Source organism: Pleurodeles waltl, chromosome 6, assembly GCF_031143425.1.
Source record: "Pleurodeles waltl isolate 20211129_DDA chromosome 6, aPleWal1.hap1.20221129, whole genome shotgun sequence".
NCBI classification, from domain to species: Eukaryota; Metazoa; Chordata; class Amphibia; order Caudata; family Salamandridae; genus Pleurodeles; species Pleurodeles waltl.
Window position 1 is genome coordinate 1,163,143,742 of NC_090445.1, and position 23,773 is coordinate 1,163,167,514.

The 23,773-nt window shown below is 42.2% G+C and overlaps 1 protein-coding gene across 1 annotated transcript in view; it reads left to right on the forward strand.

Annotated features, from left to right (window-relative positions):
• NPFFR1 (neuropeptide FF receptor 1) overlaps window positions 1-23,773 on the forward strand; it is a 1,392,392-nt gene that overhangs the window by 1,337,598 nt on the left and 31,021 nt on the right. The window contains exon 3 of the mRNA XM_069242489.1: window positions 22,525-22,624. Within this exon, the coding sequence (XP_069098590.1) occupies window positions 22,525-22,624 (100 nt within the window). The remainder of the gene's footprint in view (window positions 1-22,524; window positions 22,625-23,773) is intronic.

The window sequence follows — 23,773 nt, forward strand, 5'->3', positions numbered from 1 at the left end:
TTCATTACTATGGAAGGAACTTTCCTATTCACTCGCATGCCATTTGGTTTATCTTTGGCAGCAAGTCTTTTTCAACGCATGATAAGTGAAGTCTTCCAGAGCTTGGAGAACATTGTATATTTTCAAGATGATATATTAATGTTTGGCAAACTATAGAAGAGCACAATGTTACATTGAAACAAGCATTGCATTGAATTGCAGAAGTAGGTCTCACTCTGCGTCAAGACAAGTGTTCATTATTAGAAGAGCAAGTTGAATAGTTTCAGCAGAGGGGGTCAAACCAAAAGAAAACCCATTGAGGGGGATTTAATTGGCACCAGCACTTCTGAACAAAGAGCAGTTAAGGTCCTTCTTGGGTGTAATAGAATATTATGCAAAGTTTGTGGAAATGTTTGCAGACAAGACTAAGACCCCCATTCTGTCCCTGGTGGTCTTCTGACCGCCAGGGATAATGTGGTGGTATGACTGCCAACAGGCTGGCGGTACATACCTCCACATTATGATAATGACAGGTTTGCTGCAGGCAACCTGCCACTTCTCCATTCATACTGCCATGGTGGTATGAGCCAGTGGGCTGGAGATGTCTATCTCCAGCCCGAAGCTGTCATAGTACCACCCATGGCATTATGAGCCGGCCTACCACCATGGTTTTCCTGGCATCCCTGATGCAACAAAAACCATGGGGGTAGGCCCTACTGGTGACAAGGAATTCCTTCCCTATCACCGGTAGGCGGCTCCCCCAGCCCCCCAAAACTCACCTGACACCCCTCCACCCCCTTCCATCCAAACTCAGCCCTTAATCCACCCGATACACATACTAACCCCAATCCACTCACTCTCTTTCATACACGCACACACCACACAACTGGCCCCATCCAACACATCCACACACACACATATCACCCTCCACCCCCACTACAGTCACAGCACCCTTCTCCCCACACCACCCCTCCCCGCATACACGCACACAAACACCCACATGCACCAGGCGTACACCCATTCACTTACACTCACACGGATTTCTGCCAGTCTTGTGGCGGAAGACAGGCAATGCTGATAATCTGGCAGATGGATGGTAGCCGCGGTGGTGGTATGTTGGTGGACGTCACTGCGGGAGTAGGCGGTATGTACCACCGATGTTAAAATGAGGGCCTAAGTGTTTGAGAATATTACTGGAAAAAGGTCAGAATTTTACTTGGTCACAAGAACAAGTAGAATGATTTACGCTGATAAAAGAAGAGATCTGTAAGGCAGGGGTCTTGGCACCATTTGACATCAAACTCAAATCCATCATAACTGTTGACGCAAGGGCAACAGATGTGGGTGCCATTTACTCTCAGAAACATAGTGGGGTACAAAAAACTGGTACATTTGCATCAAGGACCCTTACAGCTGTTAAAATAAATTATGCTGTTATTGGAAGGGAGTCTTTGGCAGCCAACTAGGGTGTGGAGTCTTACTGCACTCATGTGGGGTACGCAGTTCACCTTAAAATTGGATAATAAACCACTTGTTACAGTGCTCCTTCTTGGAGGAGGTGACAAAGGCTCAGCGAGGTTGGCGAGACTAGCAGCTTGTAATATTGTTACAGCATTGAATATATTTGGAGCTGGAATAACACTCAAGCTGACTGCTTCTCTAGAATGTAGTTGTTGTTGCTGTGTCAGATAATGAAAGTGAAGAGGCAATGGCTTCAGTGCAAGATGCTGTGGAGAAAGGGGCTAGTGGATTTATGAATGACAAATGGTCTCAAGCGATGGAGACTGATGAACTCCTCAAGGAGGTCATACACATGGTGATTTCTGGGAAGAGAAGAGAGAGATATTTGTCAATATTGGTGCAACAATACATCTTGTTTTTACATGACATTTTTATGTGTGGAGAAAATTGAGAATGAGGGCTGATAGATTCTTACTCATGTTGGGTTTGAGAAACAAATCATAGGTTTGGATCATGAAGGCCATTTGGGGAAGAGCTTAACCCTGCGCCACCTCAAAGCCTAGTTCTGTTGGCCATGTTTGGATGACTAGGCCACCTCGTGGGTTGAAAAGTGTGCTGTGTGCAAAGAAGGTGAGAAAAGACTTAATATGGGAGCACAGTTATATTGGTCCAATGACCGAGGTGCGAAGTGAGTACAGATGTTTATTGGTAGGTGTTGATGTTTTTTCTAAATGGTTGTGTGTAGTGTGGAATTTATGAGGGACATTACCACAGAAGCAACCCTAGAAATTACAACATATTACTGTTAATGACACACAGTCAGCGCCAGATGTATGACCATTTCATTTTGCAAGTCTCTAATTGCACCTTTTTGAAATGTTCTAGTGTGTCTCAGACACATTTAGCGCTTCCCAATGGGGTTGCAAAGACCTACCACATCAATATGCATGAGGTAGGTCACAATTTGCAATGCCATTGGGAATGGCTTCACTGACAGGGATGGTGGCCTGCTGGGGACAGCAGACCACCATGTCTGCTTTTCTGATAAAAAACAGCTTTTATTTAAATAGCAGTTTTTTATTAGAAATGCAGCCCATTTTTCTTAAAGGAAAACTGGATGCATTTCATAAAAAAGAATGAAACATTTTCTTTTCATTTTTTTCGGAGTAGGAGGTGGTCCGTGGTTCCATTCACAAGGGGGAGGAGGTCCCATGGGGACCCCTTCCTCTTTGCAAATGGGTTACCACCAACTTAAAGTTAACTGGGTTTTGTGACCACATTCACAGTAGCAAAACAATCTTACATGGCCCTACGACTCACTATTAGGAAGGGATGACCTTGTCATGCCCCTTCAGCATAGCGACTCATAAAAACATTTTGCTAATTGATAATGGATTACCGAATCTCAAAATGGGGTCTGTAAATCCAGTAATGCTTTTATTTCTGGCCACAAACGGCCTGATTCTGCGAATCAGGCTATTTGCGACCAGAAAAGAGCATTGTACATCAGACCCTCAATCTCTCATGAGATTTTTAGCACAGCATGGCATCACACACCATCTCACATCTCTTTCTAATCCAAATTGAAATGGAATAGTAGAGAGAGCAAATTGTTTGATAAAAGGTATTATTCAAATGGTGGCTGTGTCTGGATATATATAGAAAGATTAGTGGAAGAGATGGCACAGGCTAATCATACTACTAAACAAGAGACCACTCTTAAATATCCATTTGAAATGAAAGGAAAAGTTCCACGAAATAAGTTGGTTCCCTCTTGGATGAAAGAACGGATGTCAAGTGGAGGGAAGAGCAGTACAAGTGATGGGGATAATACTGGAATTTCTGATGGTGCAGCCAAAGTTAGTGATAGTGTGAAGGTCAAAACTGCAAGAGTGATGAAGGGCTTGTCTAAGTTTAAAGCTCCATTAAAAGTCAAACATGTCTACCAATTTCACATTCTTTTGGAGAATGGTGAGAGATGGAAACGTCGCAGAGTTGCAATGTATCAAAAGGGAGGTAATTGTCCAAAGAGGGAAGTTGAAAGATATAGTGGATACTGTTGATGAAGGATATTGACTTTGAAAGAGAAAGAGGTAGGAAAAACTCTCAGACTGAAAGGTTAGTGAGTCCAAGTAATGTTTCTCATACCGAAAGGTTTGTGAGCCCAAGTGATGCTTTGCTGACTTCCAGAGAAGGGAGAAGTATGAGAGACCCGAGACCACCAGAGTATTTAAGGACTATGGGGCATATTTAAGAGCCCCTATCCCCTCCTTGCACCACATAACTGTAATTTTTGTTATGCTAATGTGGCCCAATGAGGCCAAAATTGCAGTGTCAAATTTACAAAGTGGCACAATGCATGCGCTACATAGTACCTGCACCAGGCATAATGTATGCAAAGAGGGTGTTTCCCAATTAGGGGGGGCAAAAAAAATGGCATAAAGTAATCTAAGGGATTTCTTTGTGTCATTTTTTTTGGCACTTTGAAAGCCTGTTTGGAGCAGGCGTTAAAAGGAGGCACAACATTGTTTACAATGGGCCTCAATAGGCTTTGCAGGATTGGCGTCCAAATTTATGACACAAATCCTGCAAAGCTCCAAACTAGCATCAAAAATGTTGACACCAGTTCCCTAACTATTGCCATGGTGTGCTGTATCTTAGATACGCTGCACACATTGTGGTGTTAGGGGGACACTAAAGGGTGGAAGAAAAGTGGCACTGCACTGGGTGCAGCGCCACTTTTCTTAAATCAGGCCCTGTACTTATTAGCTCTAGTTCCTCACGTCCTTTGTTTGTTGAATATTCAAATTAATTTAAAAATAGTAATAATGTTGTGTTACATGAAGGGTCTTAACAACATCATGATTGCATGATGTTCTATTTAATACTTTTCTTCTTATATTTAATTTCTTATGTCTATTTTCATTATGTTTCAATACTTTGTACTTACTTTCTCCGTACATTTTACTTGTTCTGGCATGTCACATTGAATGCATTTTTGTGTGCTGGGCGTAAGGGAAGAGTATGTATTATATTGGGCCTTAAAGTGTACATTTTCAACATGTACCTCGTGCAGTCAGGGCATTGGAATCTCACTGCTGTGAGATTCCATGTGCTGATTTGAGGGCGAGCTTTCAGCGCTGATCAGTTGACCCTGGCCAGCAAGGGAAAGTCTGTTCTGTGCTGTTGTTCTTCAATAAACTTACCTGTTTCTCTGCAAGCGTGTCATCCTTCAGTACTGCTGTGCTGCAAAGTTCATTTAAACAGAGCCATGGGTCCCAGGAACTAAGGAACAGCACTTGGGAGTTAAGACTCACTCCAGCAGAGGCCATCAGCAGGCTCTGCTCCAGATCCATTTGCTACTGGTCAACTGGATACAGGTTAGAATACTTACCTGAAATTGGGAGTTTCCATTGCCCGAAGTGTGGCTGTCTGTTTCTAACTTTTCAGAGTTGTTAGGAGAACTCAAATTAAAAATAGCCATGGGTCCCGGAACTCAGTAACATCACTTGGGAGTTAATAATCACTCCAGCAGAGCCCATCAAAAGGCTCCACTCCAAATCCATTTGCTACTGGTCAACTGGGTACAGGTCAGAATACTTTCCTGAAGTCTGGGGTTTCCATTGCAAGACGAATGGCTGACTGTTTCCTGAACTAAGAGGTCACAACACACTAGAATATGTGGCAGGCAAGTGCCTTTGAGAGGCTGCTACCTTCTCCGGAGGAAAAAGTCACAAAGGTTTAAAAACCCTTCTTGTTAAATGAAAAACTTCAACGGACTGAAGAAAACTGGGAAAATGAAACTAATCAGTGAAATTCTTCTGGAGTGAGGAGTGAGGATCATCAAGTAAATGGATCAAGGAAACAATTGAAGGAACTCAGCGTTGCTGCTATGCACACCCCAACCAAAGTGAAGTTTTTTATAGCAAGGAGCAGGTAAAGAAAATTACTGCACATGACAGGAACCATGATGGATTTGGAAAATCAGGAAGACCCTAAAGAAGACACAACCATGATAGAAAAGGAAAGAAAAAGAAAAGAGAACAAAAACCTGAACTGGACTAGCTACAGAAGAGCTTTAAAAGGCAGTTCAAGCTCTCAAACAGGTGACTGCCATTTTTGGAGCTGGGAGGTTGTTCAGCAACAACCAGGAGACCAGCAGTGCGAGTGAAGGTAGTCCCAGGTGAATGAGACTCTCAGAAAAATCAAGGAGGGGGAATAAGAAGCAATTAGGTTTCATTCAGATTCCAATTGTAATAACAAATGTGTCAAAGGGAGTGAAACCACATGATTCTAGGAACCAGAGTTTCTTAAAAATTGTATTGAGGTTCTCAACTTTAGTTTCTATCAATGGTGTATATTATCTACACTGATGTATATTAGCAGATCATTTCATCATTGAATCTTACTTACACCAGAAGGAAGAGTCTCTGGGTATAGAGATATGGTGGGATCTTTAAGTGTAAAATAAAATGACCTCCCATTCCAGGAGGATGCCACTTTAATAAACCTGGGATGGGGAGTAAGGTTGGTTGGATGTGTTAGGGACAAGTTATAAATCCTTCACATCTCAGTGTATAGTTGACAGAACAGGGAGGAGGCCACCAGCAGAGCACTGGACATTTGCTAGCACTAGTAATTCACTTGGCTCTTCCTCTCACCCTATAGGACACAGCCAGACTTTCTTCAAGGGAATGGCATTTCACTCCCCAGAATGTGTAAGTGAATGTACTTACTTTTAGGTTCCAGTGGGGGCTATCCTAGCTGGGATCTTGTATTCAGAGAGCTGAAGAAAGCCTATAACATATCTAGGCACAAGATGGCTCAAACATGTTGACCACCAGTAACAACAATGAATGATTTAGCCGGATCTGGGTGCCTGAGAATAAGCGCTTGGGTGAAAAACCTACTGGAATTTAGAAGTTTAAAAAAAATCTTTTGTCAGATTCTCCTATTTTATAGTTGCTCGTACTTGGCTAAATATATTGCCAAAGTTCTTAATGAACTGTCTATAAAAATTGCCTAGTCCAAAGAAATGTATTAGCAGGCTAATCGAGTATAGCAGAGCTCTTAAGAGGGTATTGACAATCCACTATAAGAGAAACAATACCCCAGATATTCCACTTTTGTTCTCTCAAACCCACACTTCTCTACTTTGCATGACAGGTGGTTTAGATTACAGATAAACTGCTTGTTGTTGCCCTGCCCCGGCAGCCTTGGCTTTTCAGAGCAGGCTGTACTTTGATTGGCCAGTGCAATGCCTATTAGGCAGTTTTTACATAGGAGGTATGGGGAATTGGGCAAAGGTGAATGTAGAATTGTGTCACCTGCAATTTACAACTTCAACACAAATGCACTGTTTATTCCTTCAATACTGATTTTTTTCTTTTTCCTTTGTTATGGTTTTAAGTAACTAAACAATAAACCTTTACTTTACTTACCTTACTTTACTTCCTTCGATACTGGGCAGACATTTCATAAAAGGCAGGGTAGCTCAGTGATGCAATAAGTCTTTTTTGCACGGAAAGCTGCAGTTCTGAGGTTCACCACTGGTTTCTGAAGCCTTCTATAAAGTATCACTTAAATACACATACAACCTTTCACAGGCAATTTCTACAACAGACATTACATGCTAATTTATTTTTCTGACTATATGAATACTTTGCCTTTTTATTAATATCATTTATTACAATTTGTTCTTAAACATTCATTTTCTTAGATGCTATTCAAAAACCGTTGACTTTGCAAATGCTTGCCTTTTTAAACTGCAGGATGAGGGCAGACCGATTTCCAAGTGTCAGATTTTATCATGCTTACAATTACTATGAGGTATGTTGCAACACGTAATCCTGAATTCAAGCAGCAGGCAAGTACTAAAATATTCAACAGGGAAGGACTAAATTATGCAGCAAAACAAGGCATATTATGCTGCATATCGCAACATAATTTTTGATAGTATTACTTATTTTGTATTTTTTGTACATGCTAACACTGTTTGGGCAACCATTTTATCTCATCAGTACTAATTTACCAACCAAATACAGCAATAAGCAAATAGAAGATGACAAGTCAACCTTTGTGAAGGGCCATCCACTGAGTAGAAAGTCATGTCTCTCTGATTTTAGGAACTTTTGATCCTTTGGAACCAGAAGCATTTTTGTTAAAATCTGAAGATTATGTAGAGGATGATGCTCTCCAAATTATCTCACATATTACATCACTCATGACATCTTCCATCACATCATTGATAACATCACTGCAACGTTTGCAGTGTAATTATTAATGACAAAACTGTGCATGGTGAGGGCGCAAGTTATATTTACCATAGAGCACGAGTTATAGTTATTTGAGATAATTATAACTGGTAAATGTGTTTGTTTTTTAGAGTTTAAAGGATTACCTCATTACTGAACATTTCACCTAACTATAATGTTACTTTAATGTTTGGCTTTTTCAGTGAATTTTTAGGGTTTTTCCAATGCAAAGTAATATTTTTTTTAATAGTTTCATTATTTTTCCACAAGAGAAGAATAATTTACATCCCAAACCAAACAAAACAAGCAAAAGAGTAAAACACCCACCATAAGGAGGTAGGCATTGGAAAGCCAGAACCCAGGTCCACAAGACGTTGCAGCACCAACAGCACCTGCTGTGTTGACAGTTTTCCCCAGTTAGCCCCTAACTTCAGCATCACACCACTGCTTCAACCCATTCTCAGGCGGGGTGGGCCAGAGATGTATGGTGCTATCAACATCTTCTCCTCTGTGCATTTCCAAAGTGAGTGCAGGGCAGCATGCCGATCCAGGGTAAGCCTACTTCCTGAGTGTCCAGTCTGTCTGAAATAAACAGTGTCCACCAATACAGCTTGACACATACACAGCACAGCAAACTGCACAGCTTGCGACCACTGCTGCTTGAACCTCCGAGAGCAGTGAACAGCGTAACCAAAGTTGCGTCTCCCAACAGCAGCAGCCATGAGCAGTTATGCCTAAGGTTACCTCCTCTCTCAAGGTCTCATGGAGAAATCAGATGGGAAGTAGTGGAGCTCGCACTCAATCCCTCAAAACGGTCACCATCTTGCTTCCTCAACCTCAAAACCGCAAAGTAATATTTAATTACAATATGTAAATCCAACACCCCACTTGTGATCCAGGCCCTATGACCAGCACCTTGCATGCAGCCAACCACATGTTGCTCATGGCCTTCCACTGTGCACATTGGGATGGCTGGCCAAAAGGCCTGTGACCAACCCCTGTAAAGGCAGCCCGCCCCACATTATGCAGGGCCTTCTATTGTGCGTGGTGGTGGGTTGGTCACAGGGCTTGGTTAGTGGCCAGGCCCTGCAGATAAACCCCCCTCATGCAATCAATCAAACAATCAATCAAACAGGGATCTGTAAAGGGTGGCTACTCACTCGTGAGGGTCTCAGGGCGCGGGGGAAGTAGGGAGGGTTCTGAGGATCAGCTGAAGAGCCAGGTTCTGAGGTCCTTCCTGAACTGTGACAGGGTGGGCGACTGCCTGAGGTGGATGGGGAGGGTGTTCCAGGTCTTGGCGGCGATGTGGGAGAAGGATCTTCCTCCGGCTGTGGTGTTCCAGGTGCAGGGTACGTTGGCGAGGGCCTGTTTGGCGGAGCAGAGTTGTCTGGCGGTAGTGTAGAAGGAGAGTCTGTGGTTGAGGTGGGAGGTCTGGTGTCATGTAGGGCCTTGTAGGCGTGAGTCAGGAGCTTGAAGGTGATTCTCTTGTTGATAGGCAGCCAGTGTAGGTCTCTCAGAAGGGCAGAGGTGTGGCTGTGTCATGGGATGCTCTTGATCAGATGGGTGGAGGCGTTCTGGATGCATTGTAGTCTTTTCTGGGTCTTGGTGGTGGTTCCAGTGTAGAGTGCTTTGCCGTAGTTGAGGTGGCTGCTGACAAGGGCCTGGGTGAATGTCCTTCTGGCTTCAGTAGGGATCCACTTGTGGATTTTATGAAGCATGCGCAGGGTGTGGAAGCAGCCCGATGAGACAGTGCTCACATGTCGGTCTATTGAGAGCGATGAGTCTAAGATGATGCCGAGGTTGTGGGCGTCGTCGGTGGGGAGGTTTCCAAGGGCTGTGGGCCACCAGGAATCATTCCAGGGTGTGGAGCCAAGGATGAGGACTTCTGTTTTGTCCGAGTTCAGTTTGAGGCAACTGTCTTTCATCCAGGCGGCGACTGCTTTCATTCCTTCCTGAAATTGTTCTTGGTGGTGGTCGGGTTGCTGGTGAGGGAGACTATCAGTTGGGTGTCGTTGGGGTATGCATGTTGAGTGTGTGACTTCTGATGATGGCGGCCAGTGGGGTCAGGTAGAGGTTGAAGAGGGTGGGACTCAGCGAGGATCCTTGGGGAATGCCGTAGCTGATTTTGGTGGCTTCCAAGAGAAAGGGGGGGAGTCAGACTGTCGCGTGGGCTCTCATTATCCTAAATGAGACTACTGGATTTCTAGGCAGCAGGATCGATAACGGTGTGGGGGACTGAGTCTGACCCACGTGTAAGGAACTCTGTCACCCTAAATCCGGTTGTTGCTCTGGCTAACTAGCAGTGCCTCATTTCTCCCACGGGGAAGAAATGATTGGGCAGCCGAGCGCATGACATCTTTGGAACTTCTCAGGGAAGTCGTGGTCACTCAGATCCAAACCAACTCTCTCATTCACAATATGGTCTCATATACAAATGACAAAGACAGTATAAGTTTTATATAATGTTTTAATAAAACGACTGTATTTTAGATATTAAGGCGTGAGCCGCAATAACCAGAACAATACAACATAGTAGGATTGATATAGTAACCAGGAGAGTAAAACATAGAAATAAAGCTATCATAATTCCTAACCGTTTCTGTTCTCCCTCTGCTTGTTCTACAGGGAGTGCAGAATTATTAGGCAAGTTGTATTTTTGAGGATTAATTTTATTATTGAACAACAACCATGTTCTCAATGAACCCAAAAAACTCATTAATATCAAAGCTGAATATTTTTGGAAGTAGTTTTTAGTTTGTTTTTAGTTTTAGCTATGTTAGGGGGATATCTGTGTGTGCAGGTGACTATTACTGTGCATAATTATTAGGCAACTTAACAAAAAAAAATATATACCCATTTCAATTATTTATAATTACCAGTGAAACCAATATAACATCTCAACATTCACAAATATACATTTCTGACATTCAAAAACAAAACAAAAACAAATCAGTGACCAATATAGCCACCTTTCTTTGCAAGGACACTCAAAAGCCTGCCATCCATGGATTCTGTCAGTGTTTTGATCTGTTCACCATCAACATTGTGTGCAGCAGCAACCACAGCCTCCCAGACACTGTTCAGAGAGGTGTACTGTTTTCCCTCCTTGTAAATCTCACATTTGATGATGGACCACAGGTTCTCAATGGGGTTCAGATCAGGTGAACAAGGAAGCCATGTCATTAGATTTCCTTCTTTTATACCCTTTCTTGCCAGCCACGCTGTGGAGTACTTGGACGCGTGTGATGGAGCATTGTCCTGCATGAAAATCATGTTTTTCTTGAAGGATGCAGACTTCTTCCTGTACCACTGCTTGAAGAAGGTGTCTTCCAGGAACTGGCAGTAGGACTGGGAGTTGAGCTTGACCCCATCCTCAACCCGAAAAGGCCCCACAAGCTCATCTTTGATGATACCAGCCCAAACCAGTACTCCACCTCCACCTTGCTGGCGTCTGAGTCGGACTGGAGCTCTCTGCCCTTTACCAATCCAGCCACGGGCCCATCCATCTGGCCCATCAAGACTCACTCTCATTTCATCAGTCCATAAAACCTTAGAAAAATCAGTCTTGAGATATTTCTTGGCCCAGTCTTGACGTTTCAGCTTGTGTGTCTTGTTCAGTGGTGGTCATCTTTCAGCCTTTCTTACCTTGGCCATGTCTCTGAGTATTGCACACCTTGTGTTTTTGGGCACTCCAGTGATGTTGCAGCTCTGAAATATGGCCAAACTGGTGGCAAGTGGCATCGTGGCAGCTGCACGCTTGACTTTTCTCAGTTCAAGGGCAGTTATTTTGCGCCTTGGTTTTTCCACACGCTTCTTGCGACCCTGTTGACTATTTTGAATGAAACGCTTGATTGTTCGATGATCACGCTTCAGAAGCTTTGCAATTTTAAGAGTGTTGCATCCCTCTGCAAGATATCTCACTATTTTTGACTTTTCTGAGCCTGTCAAGTCCTTCTTTTGACCCATTTTGCCAAAGGAAAGGAAGTTGCCTAATAATTATGCACACCTGATATAGGGTGTTGATGTCATTAGACCACACCCCTTCTCATTACAGAGATGCACATCACCTAATATGCTTAATTGGTAGTAGGCTTTCGAGCCTATACAGCTTGGAGTAAGACAACATGCATAAAGAGGATGATGTGGTCAAAATACTCATTTGCCTAATAATTCTGCACTCCCTCTATTTAGAGCACAGCATGTTAAGCTTTCAGCTTGCCTTTCTGTATCACTAGGGAGACGGACACACTCATACCTGAGCAAAGGCCTGTGATCTGGTTCAGCATCTGCAACGAGGCAGTCAGCGTCTAGTTGTGGTTCCCTGGTCGGAATCTCCCTCTTGATGTATTGGGACAAGGAAGTGATTTTATAACTAACATGTCATCGTGATCACAAAATGTTCCTGCACAGGAATGGCAAGTCTAGACTCCTACCACGTCTATCGGCAATGTACCAGACTGTATCCTTGACTAAAGCACAGAGTGAATATGTTATGAAGAACTCCAGTGCTGAAGTAGGCAAAACAGTGTGATATGAATAAAAAACAACACCGTAGAACTGGCTATTCTGTAAAATAACAGTACGAAGCCTAATCGAAAGCATTTAGAGTAAAGTGCACAGAGGCTCTAAGCTGTTAGCAAATGAATAAAATATATTTAGGGCAAAGTGCACAGAGGCCTAAGGCCTGAAGCTAATGCGCAAAATATACGTAAAACTGACCTCACTACAAGACCTTCTGTGTTCTTCCGGTGACGAACGAGGAGAGACATTGCAGTGCTGAGTCTTAGATGCCGGCGTCATGGAGACGGGTGCATAGCGTGTGAGACTGTGTTGAAGGCAGTAGACAGGTGCAGGAGGATGAGCGCGACAGTCTTGCCTCGGTCGAGGACGGTGCAGATGTCATCTGTGGCGGTGAGGAGGGCCGTCTCGGTGCTGTGGTTGCTTCTGAATCCTGACTGAGAGGGGTCCAGGATGTTGTTGGCTTCCAGGAAGGCAGTGAGTTGTTTGTTGACTGCCTTCTGGATGACTTTGGCTGAAAAGGGGAGCAGGGAGATGAGCCTTTAGTTCTTGAGGTCTGTTGGGTCGGCGGTGGGTTTCTTCAGTAGAGGGTTGATCTTGGCGTGTTTCCAACTCTCTGGGAAGGTAGCGATTTCGAAGGAGCATTCAATGGCATGGTGATGTTGTTCCAGCAGAGGAGGGTAGGGGGGACATGGTGACACTTCGGTCGACGGGCTGGTGATGAGAGTAGTGGGGGCCCCTGGGTGGTGAAGCTGTCTTAAATGTCTGCGATCTTGCAGTGGAAGTAGTTGGACAGGTTTTCGCTGAGTTTTTGCGACGGGCAGATGTTGGTGGAGTTGGGGTTGATGAACGCTTTGATGATGGTGAAAAGTTCCTTGCTGTTGTGGGCATTTTTATTGATGCCTTGCTGCCGAGCGAGTTTTTTTATGGTCCTAATGAGCTGGGAGTGATGTTTGACGACGTTTTTGAAGGTTTTGTGAGTTGAGGGGGTCTTGGTGCACAATATCCTCTCAGGATGTCTGCAGGCCTGCTTCAAATTTTTGGAGTGTGGGGGTGAACCAGTTTGCTTTCTTGGCTGTGCCTCTGTAGTGAGGTATCTTGGGGGAGAGGGTGTTGGTGCAGTTGGTGATCCATTTGTGGAGGTTGTGTGCGGCAGGGTGGTCAATTGACAGTGTTTCAGCCAGAATGGCTGTAAGGAATCACTACAAATTTGGCAGAAAGCTAAATCTTTACCCAGAAAATGTGCTTTTTGTGATATCGGGTAGAGCTGTGCAGTAGTTTTGTAGAAATTAAGGCCCGCAATTTATAGATATGTTGACAGGTGGGTTGAAATTCAAACCTTCAAGCCTTCTGTTTGGCTTTTTGGAGTGAATACTCTGATTGGTTGGCCTCAAAGTGAACAAAACATTTGAAGCAGCTGCTACAAGAGTCAGGGACTTGGTCCCTTGTCCTGAAAAACTTTTACAAAAAGACATAGGGAGGCATGGTAGGGATACCCTGACTCCCACCAACCAATGTGAGGGGGAAGCAAAGTGAGTGTGAGCATTTGCAGTATCTTTGACCTTTTAATGAAGCTTGCATGTATGGACCGTCTGGGCTCTCCATGAAAGAGTTGTCAATAGAACAAAGTATGGGCATAGTAGGCACTTCACGTTCTAAAACATTTTGAGAATTTGTAGATACAGTAGTGGGCTCTCTGTAAAAAGGTGCACACAGGGCAATTGCTGTGCGAAGTAGGGGTTTTGTAAACTTATGGGGCTTGGGTGTCTGGAATGAGTAGTCTCTCAGTGAAGAGTTATGCACATGGTGGACTGTTCATAGTAGGGTTTGCCCACATAAGAGGCTTGGGTGTCTGGAGGCAGTGAGCTCTCTGTGAAAAGCTGTGCACAAGGCAAAGTTTGTGCCTCCAGGAGGCTTGGCCACCTAATGGGACATGGGTGTCTGGAAGGGGAGGGCTCTTCATGAAGAGCTTTGCACAGGAAAAAGGCTGTATGTGATGGGAGTTTGACCACCTACTCAGACTTGGATGTCTGGAAGTAGTGGGATCTCCATGAAGAATTTTGTACAGCATGCAGCCTGCGTTAGTAGGGCTTGGATGCCCTAAGGTGCCTAGATGTCTAGAAGTAGTGGACTCTCAGTAAAACCTTGTGCACATGACACAGTATGCAGGTAGTAAGGACTTGGCTACCTAAACAGGATCGTGTCTAGACAGAGTAGGCTACAGAATAATTATTTTATATATGCACATATGTTTATGTAATAAATGTTTTTTTATTATTCGGCACCATTAGGTACTTATTTACATATTCAAAGGTTTGTAGAGTAAACTGAACAGCAGCATGGTGGATGATGTTGTCAGTGATGTCATCATTTATGTTATTTCAAATGGCATGAGTGATTTAATCAATGATTTTGTTCATCATGTCATGAGTGATGTAATAGGTGAGCTCATAAGTGGTACTTGGTGGGGTGCAGGTTATAGCTAAGTCTCTAAAGTATAACTGTGAGTTTTAGTTGTTTTTCATGTTTAAAACTCTACATTATGACTGACATTTTCACCAAACTATACCGTCCCTTTAACCTTTGTTTTTTGTTTTTTGTGAATTTCTATTTTTTTAGTATACATTAAAATCTTTTTTATATTTTTAACTAAAACTTCCTTTTAACCTCTGTTTTTTTCAGTGACTTTCCTGGGTTATGCTTTATACCAGAAGCTAAAATCTTTATTCAGATTCTTAACCAGAACGTCCCTTTAACCTTTGCTTTTTCAGTGAATTTCAACAATTTGTTAATTGACATTTTAGTCTGTTTTATATACTTCACTATAATCTTAGTTTAGACTTTGTTTTTTTATGATCTTTTTGTCAATATAAAAAAAAGAAAATTCTCAAAGTAACCTATCTTGGTCAGTTTACTGTAAGATTTTGTCGGCAATTTTCAAAGTTAGGATTAATAAGTAATGTGTGCTTTCAAGATTGTTTATTTTTTCACTTTCCATGCTCCCACCAGACTCAAACAGTTCTCATGTGGGAGCATCTCAGCCCATGGAAGGTTCCCGCAAAAGTGTTTTTTATTTAAGTGGGAGACTAGAGGTTTTCTAACTTGTTTAACTTATCAGTTATTAAGGATCCTTTGGATGTTAATGCATAGAAACCACCTGCCTTTAACCTTTGTGCTCCCTTCATAAATCAATGACTGCATTCATTTATAGAAAGTACCCTCCCAGCGCATATTATGGACTTGTCCACAAATTAGGATGGGGGTCTGCTGAGGGACTTGCCTCTCCATGAATAGCTCTTAACAGGTTGACTCAGGGAGGGGGACTGTGTGCCACCCACCCATTTGATTATTATCTCAGGCTCCAGAGGACAGGATCCCCTGCAGTGATCAGCGCATTAAGGTTGGCCACAATTTGCCCCAGCCAGGGGTTATATTATTATTTTTTTAATGGTGGTCACCATTTTGGGTTTCTTTTCCTATGATCCTTTAAGATTACTACGGGACCAATGCAAAAAAAATATATATATACTTTTGGCCTGCGGGGGTCTCTTTGGGTCTGCCCACAGGGACTAGGGAGGCAGGTTATCCCTTCCCTGCCCCTGCCCTTTTATATCTTTTTTTCAGTATTTCCAGGTCCAGGGACTAGGTCCCTGGTGTCCTGAAAGGCTGCAACAGCATTTTCTTTTATTTTGCAGCAAGATAATTAGAGTGTTCAATACAGCTGGAGATTCACTTCTGCAGGAGGGAGGTGGCCCAGGAGACAAAAAGACCCCTAGGCAAACAACATGCTCTATTTTGTTAAGTTCAGATTGTGGACCTCTTGGGAGAGTCCCTTGGAACCCAACTATCCAGATGTACAACCAATTTTTAATCTTAATATTTTAAAAACTATTGAACACATTTACACCAAGGTATGCCTTCTGGACCAAGATCTAGCTTCCTGGGACTTTTCTTCTGTTTGGTTGTTAGCTCACTTTAAAAAAAAGTCTGCGGAAATTGCATGGGTAAATTTGGTTTTGGGACCACACTTTTTCGTTGATCTTGCTTCACAGACTACCCCAAAGTTTCCAGAAGGCAATGAGGTGAATGAACATTTTTTTTCTAAAGTTTCATGAAGATTCTTCAAACGCAGACAGAACTATAAGTACCCAACAGTGACCTCTACTGGGTGATATGTGTTTTGCAGGTGTTTACTGGAGGGAACCCACAAAACACCTGAAATAAAATATATATATTTTATTTTTTAAATGTGGCACCCCATACCTTAAAACCCACTTACTACCCCTTATCCCTTCCTTTCCCTGAAACCTAAAACCCTCTTACTACCCCATACCTCTGCACATCCCTGAACCCAAAGAAACACTTGGGTGCATATTTATTCTTGTTTAGCGCCGCATTTGCTCTGCTTTTTCATGCAAAGACGTTGCAAATTTACAGAATACAATTGTATTTTGTAAGTTTGCGCCGTTTTTGCATTGAAAAGAGGCGCAAATGCGGTGCTAAAAAGGTATAAATATGGGCCTTGCTGCCCTTTACACATACACCTGTCAAAGAGGTTTAATTTTCTAGAAAATAAATATTAATTAAGGCATAACTAGGCTGCACGAGGCAGCTTTGACAATCATTCATGAAATGCTTCAGAAAGGTACGTTTATTGTAGATGTACAAGACTACATATATATATGTGTGTCTTTCTTTCATTTAGAAAATCAATGAATATACAGCCTCAGCCATGGTCTGCCCTAATATAAATGTATAATAATTTGTTCTTCTCTTCAGAGGGAAAGGTGTAATTCTGTCACACGTTCAAGGTTACTCTCGTATGTAATATCATGCTATCATAATGTATGCGCGTTCTTTCCAAAAAGCATTATAAAAGATATGTTCTTTTAGGCATTCTTTGAAGACAGGCTCTTTACAATTGTATTTTGTAAGTTTGCGCCGTTTTTGCATTGAAAAGAGGCGCAAATGCGGTGCTAAAAAGGTATAAATATGGGCCTTGCTGCCCTTTACACATACACCTGTCAAAGAGGTTTAATTTTCTAGAAAATAAATATTCATTAAGGCATAACTAGGCTGCACGAGGCAGCTTTGACAATCATTCATGAAATGCTTCAGAAAGGTACGTTTATTGTAGATGTACAAGACTACATATATATATGTGTGTCTTTCTTTCATTTAGAAAATCAATGAATATACAGCCTCAGCCATGGTCTGCCCTAATATAAATGTATAATAATTTGTTCTTCTCTTCAGAGGGAAAGGTGTAATTCTGTCACACGTTCAAGGTTACTCTTGTATGTAATATCATGCTATCATAATGTATGCGCGTTCTTTCCAAAAAGCATTATAAAAGATATGTTCTTTTAGGCATTCTTTGAAGACAGGCTCTATGCCAGTCTATTTTGCAAATGTATTTAAATACTTCTAATTATACCAATTCTTTTGCTTTATTAATTAATCTTTTTCGCCTTATGTAATGTTACTATTTTGAATAAATACATGATGTTATTAACTTTAGAATCTTGTCTTCTGTAAGGTTTTAGTAATAGCCTTTGGCTAAGTCGATTAGAGCTCAGTCCGATTCACACCTAATGATCCATTAATTTCTTAATTAAACACGATCCATGCAGCTGAAATCCTTGCAGGTGTAGGCTGAAGCCAGAACTGATTCTTAGAGGCACAGTGACTCGAAATAGAACAATGTGCGGTGCTGCACACATATCTAAAGCTTGGGTTTTTAAAGGCACAGTGCAAGTTAAAGAGACATCACTATTGTGTCTTTTCAAAGGTCAACAGTTCACAGGAGGCTTATATGGAAAAGCGCAGTCACGCACACACCACTTCCTGGTAAAGAGCTATAATAGGTGACGAGTAAGCCAATTAACAGTATGGTGATGCTCACACCTTGGTAAAGTGATGCTTGATAGTACCTTGTAAGTTAAAAGCACGTTGTAGGAACGCCGTGACTAACAGATGTGATACAATTTAGGAATTATTGATGCAACAAAGAGTTTCTTAGGTGGAGTTTAGAGACAAGAAGTATTGCTGTACATTATGTGTGCATCTCAAACCCTCATGCTAACACCTCCACAACCATTTTTGGCAGTACCTGGAGAGCCACCATTAAAGTGGAAAGAATGGAAGGAATATTTTTTAAATTACGTAGATACCATAGAGCAGTGTTCCCCAACCCCCGGGCCGCGGATCGGTGCCGGTCCGTGGATCAATCGGCACCGGGCCGCCCCACTGTGGCGGGCGGTAAATGTTTGATAATTTTTCCGTGGCCCGCTTGTCACACAATGGGACAAGTGGGCCACTGAAAAATTATCAAACATTTACCGGTCCGCGGCGATAAAAAGGTTGGACAACACTGCCATAGAGGATCAGGATTTGACTGTAGAAAAGAAGAAGAATATTTTCCTGCATTTTTTGGGTCCACAAAGATTAAAAGGGTATAACAGTATTGGGGAAAAAAGCTAGATTACCTGACGAAGGACACTTTTTGTATATGCATTATCTGATTTAGATAACTATTACTCACTAATAGTATGTACTGCCAAAGCAGGTTACAGTTCTTTTAAAGAAGACAGGCACAATCAGAGTTTATAGAAGGCTGTGTGTCAGCGTTGGAGCAATTAGCAATTAATTGCCAATTTGGTTCTTTACATAATGAATTTACAAGAGACCACATAATGATGCATGTAAATTGTGAGCATGTTCAAGAAAGGCAGTGGCACTCTTAGTAAGTTAATTACATTAGTAAAGAAAGCAGAGGTGTCTACCACATGTGCAAAAATGGCATTGGATAATCCTACATCTAAATGGTCTAGTGAGCTGGTGGCAAAGTCAAGTCAGGAAAATAGAAGGATGTACAGGGCAAAGAAAATAAATGGTCCTGCAAGGAAAGCAGTAAGAATGAAAAGACAAGACAGTAACAGACTAGAGATCGCAATATCATTAAGAAATGTTTTAGATGTGGTAGTGTTGAACATCTGTGATATAGCAAATCGTGTCCTGCAGTAAATCAGAAATGTTCTAATTGTGGGATTAAGGGACACTTTGCTATGGTATGCAGAAGGAAGTCCAAAGATGGGAAGGTGAGGATTGTTGATGCGAAGAATAGTTCTGAATCGGAGCACAGGTTGGAAGAGGGAGCAACGTGTTACCAGAGAAATTGTATATTGAGTATAAATGGTGAAGGAAAGAGCTCTTCTGATGTTATATGTAGTCTAAATAAAGCATGTAGAAACAAGCCTGACTGTGAGATCTAGAGGAGAGGAGTTAAAAACCTTACAGTTGCTGATTAAGGATCCCCTTGCACCATAGCAGACAAGGAATTGCGGAAAAACAAATTGATAAGAGATTGGGTTCTCATCTTCTCAAAGCAGACATTACCCCTGAGAGTTGCACAGAGGAACCCATACCCATACCCATGGTTGGTTACAGAGTGGTGACTTTTGAGTTCAAAAACAGAAATGTGATAGGAAAATAATATGTTGCTGAGGACCATTGAATGGTCAGAAAGATTAAAGAAGGCTGAAGAGCGTTATTCAGTGGTGGAAAGAAAGGCTTTAGTGGTGGTATGGGGTTTAGAACATTTCAGGAAATTTATATGGAGTATGGAAGTGTTGGTGAGATGTGACCATAAACCGTTGTTTCAATTGCTGACTAAGAAAGGGTTATTAACTGACACACCTAAAGTTGCAGGGTTGTCAATAAGATCGATTAATTACAACTACAAAGTACAATATGTACTTGGAGTAAAGAATAAAGGGGCAGACTGCCTCAGCAGGCTTCCATTGTGTGAAATTTGCTATTTCGGTGGTGAGGAGATGAAATTGGCTTGGAATCAGTGTTGAAGAACAAAGTACCTTAGACACAAAGAAATGGGAGGAAATTATGAAAAGTGATATCACGATACAAAGAGTGAAGCATTATATGATTGGAGGGTGAAAGTTAAGGACGTTTTTGGAGGCGGATTGTTGCAAATTTTGGGAAATTCAAGTATAACTAACTGAGTGGAATGAAAATCTACTGAGAGGAGACAAGATTATACCACCTCAAAAGAGAATAAGTAAAATTGTAGAATTTTGCCATGAAGGTCATTTGGGGATTGTTAAGAGCAAAAAGGTTGTAAAGAACAAATACTGGTGGCCTAAAATAGATACAGATGTAGAACGTCTAGCAATAGAATGTGGGGAGACGAGAGCGCTGATAAATCCAAGGTAACTTTGAGACCGCCTCTGGTTCCAGTGGAATGTTTCTAGATGGTGTGGGAGACCATTGGAGTGGATATCATGGGCCCTGTGGTCAACGAAGAGAGTAACCTTAGTTATATTTTGGTGGCTATGGACTAAGGTGGTCATTATGAACATGGCGGGCCAGACTGCCACATAATGGACCCATGGAGGGCTGCCATAGGCGGCCCTCACTCACCACCAGGCAGCCTGGCGGCCGTCGCTATCATTAACCGACAGGCCAGCGGTGTTTCCCCTCGGATAATGATCCCTTAGCTTCCAGACTTTCCCTGGTGGGTTTTCCCAGGGAAAGGCTGGCGGAAAGGGTACACCCGGGCACCCCTAGGGGCCCCTGCACTGCCCATGCACTTGGCATGGGCAGTGAAGGGGCCCCTGTGCAGTGCCCCATCACGAAGGTCACTACCCAATTTACGGGCAGTGATCTGCGGGATGGGTGCAGCTGGAGCCGCCGTCAATGTCCGGGCCAGGCATTCCTCTGGGCCGGCGGGCAGAAACAACGTTTCCGCCTGCCGGCCCAGAGGAATACTCACAATAGGGCCGGCGGGGTTCAGGGGGAGCTGGCGGTCGCTAGAAAGACCGCTAGCATGAACACAAGGGTTTCGACCACCGTGTTCATTATGAGGGCCTAAATCTCTAAATGGCCGGAGGTAGCTGTTGTGGACACGATCAGTACAGGAAAGGTTCTTGTACAGTATTTCTAGATGAACTATTACAGAGAGAAGAGTTTCCTAAAAAGATAATAACAGTTAATGGTTCTCAATTTTGTGCAGCAAAGGTGGAGTGCTTTTTACAACAATATGGGGTGGTACATAAGTACATATCAGCTTATTACCCAGAAGGTAATGGCGAGGTTGAGAGGTTTAACCGCGTTATCATTGGTCACCAGAAATTATAAGACAGAATATCACAAATGTACAAGACAAGTATAAAATGTATTGTGATAATAATTCAGGTGCGAAGGAGGTGAGGGTACAAGTGGATGATATGGTATATATGAACCAAAACGTGAAAAGGAAGGAAGGAGGAAAGTAGAGTTTTAGGCCCTTGGAAGGAAGAAGAAGTATTTAGGAAAGCAGCCAAACTGAGTGATGGAACAGTGTGGCACATGAAGTGGATGGCAAAGTGCAACACATTTGTGGAATTGCCAAGAACTGCGAAAAAGAAAAGATTTGAATGGCTGGTGGAAGAAGAGCGGCATGGTGAAGAGAGAGGGAGGATTGAATGGGAAGGAGTAAATAATGGTGTCAGAAGGGTGCAAGAGGATACTGAAGGGGCTCAGGAGATAACAGAAAGGGAGCTTGAGAGTACAAGTGGGAAACACAACGTAACATTGTGCAAAAATAGACGTGTTATAAAGAAACCTGCAGATTCGAAAGCGTATACTATGTGAGCATCAAATTAAAGTTATGTTGTTAAGTTTTTAATAGATGTATAATATTTTGTTATGTGTGCTTTTGACAAAGGGGGGCTTTTGTTTTTCTTGAAAGGGTAGATTTTATTGAATCAATTAGGGTAGATTTAATTTCATTGAATTATTTTCCATTGTACTTCGAAATGTATTAGGAAGTGTTATTGTCATATATTTTCTATATTTATGTTATTTAATTAATATTTAAGTTACGTAAATTGAAATTGTTAAGTGATGGGCATGTGTTGTGTCGTTAAATTCTTGAGATGAGCGAGTCAAGAATCTAAGTTGGAAAGCAGGTATTGAATGACGGATAAAGTGATGATTTACTGCGTGGGGCTGCAATAAAGAGTTACTTAAACTTTTTAGTTACTTCAACTTTTTGGTGAGGTGTCCTACTTCACAACAGTTAGGCCTGTTGAATAGATAGTAATAATAAAAATCCCACTTTGGTGAACTGCAGTACATCCACAGTCACCATCAATCTACTAATACTGCACGAAGATAATGTTTCTGCAAAAGGGAGTAATATAATGCATGGCACTGTTGTATGTGTAAATGTCAGATCTCATCATTTACCTTCGTTATCATTACATGCAAAATGGTATACTGGAGGATTACATAATGCATTTGTATTTTGCAGGTTGGCCATTTGACAACGTGATGTGTAAAATGAGCGGGCTGGTGCAAGGGATGTCTGTTTCTGCTTCAGTATTCACTCTCGTGGCCATCGCTGTGGAAAGGTAAGTTGCATTCACGATCTAGTCAACTACAGACATTTTTATGGTGTTTTCTGGTAACGAGTTATTGGTGCTTAGGTGGCATTTTGTATAAAATAAATTCTACTGCTTTTGATTAGCACACAAGTGAAAGTGGCCAAGCAAGAAAGGTCACGAAAAAGACTAGAGAAGCAAGGGGCAAAAACGTGCTAAACAGAAAGGGTAATATTAACAAAATGAAACAACATTATAGGAATAATATAGGAAAAATAAAGGCAAACATAAGGCAAAGATAACATGTTGTTTAACAGAGAAGAATACTTACAGTAAGGAAGACGCTATTCTTCCTATTCGTTTTATACTGTAAACTCGAGCACTTTGTTAATCCAAACTTGTCAAAATGTGAATTATGTAAAGATATATAAAATCATTTATGAGATTTGGGGTATTTATGTTTCAGAGGTGGGTTATGGTAATGGGTAGTAAAGGGTTTTTAGAATTCACGGATGTGTAGGGCTAAGAGTTAGTAAGGTATATTTAGGATTCACGGACGGGAAGGAAGGAGTAAGTGGAAGTAATTGGAAGAAAACTTTTCATCGGCGGTTCAGGAGAAACGGTAATACGTTTCTTTGTAAGGGTGTTGACCTCATTGGAATTTCCCCTTAATGGAGTGGTGGTTAATGTACTAAAATAATCCAAAAGTGTCCGTGGAAAATACTGGCTAACAGGAAGAGTAATCGTCTTCATAAAGAACCCAAAGGTTCATTATCTGGGCGGTTTTCCGAGTCACATATCAGTTACTCAAAAACATGAAACAAAGGGCCTCATTTTGAACAAACTGGCCATCGTGATAGATGTGGCAGTTTTCTTTCGACACCCCTGCCCCGCCTAACGATGCCACGGAAGCGCTGTATTTATAGTACAGTGCTCCATGGTGCACAGTGTCCACAGCTGCATCAGAAGTTCTGATGCAGTTGTGGACCTAAACCATAGCTTTGCTGGACTAGCTTCAACATGTTCACACTAGTCCAGCAATGCTGGGGGGGGTTGGCATTGAACAGCACAGTGTCACTTTAACGCCTGCCCTGAGCAGGTGTTGAAACAATGAAACTATGATGGTGCAGAATGGCGCAGTGAAATCTTGTGGATTTCACTGCGCCCTTTCTGCATCCC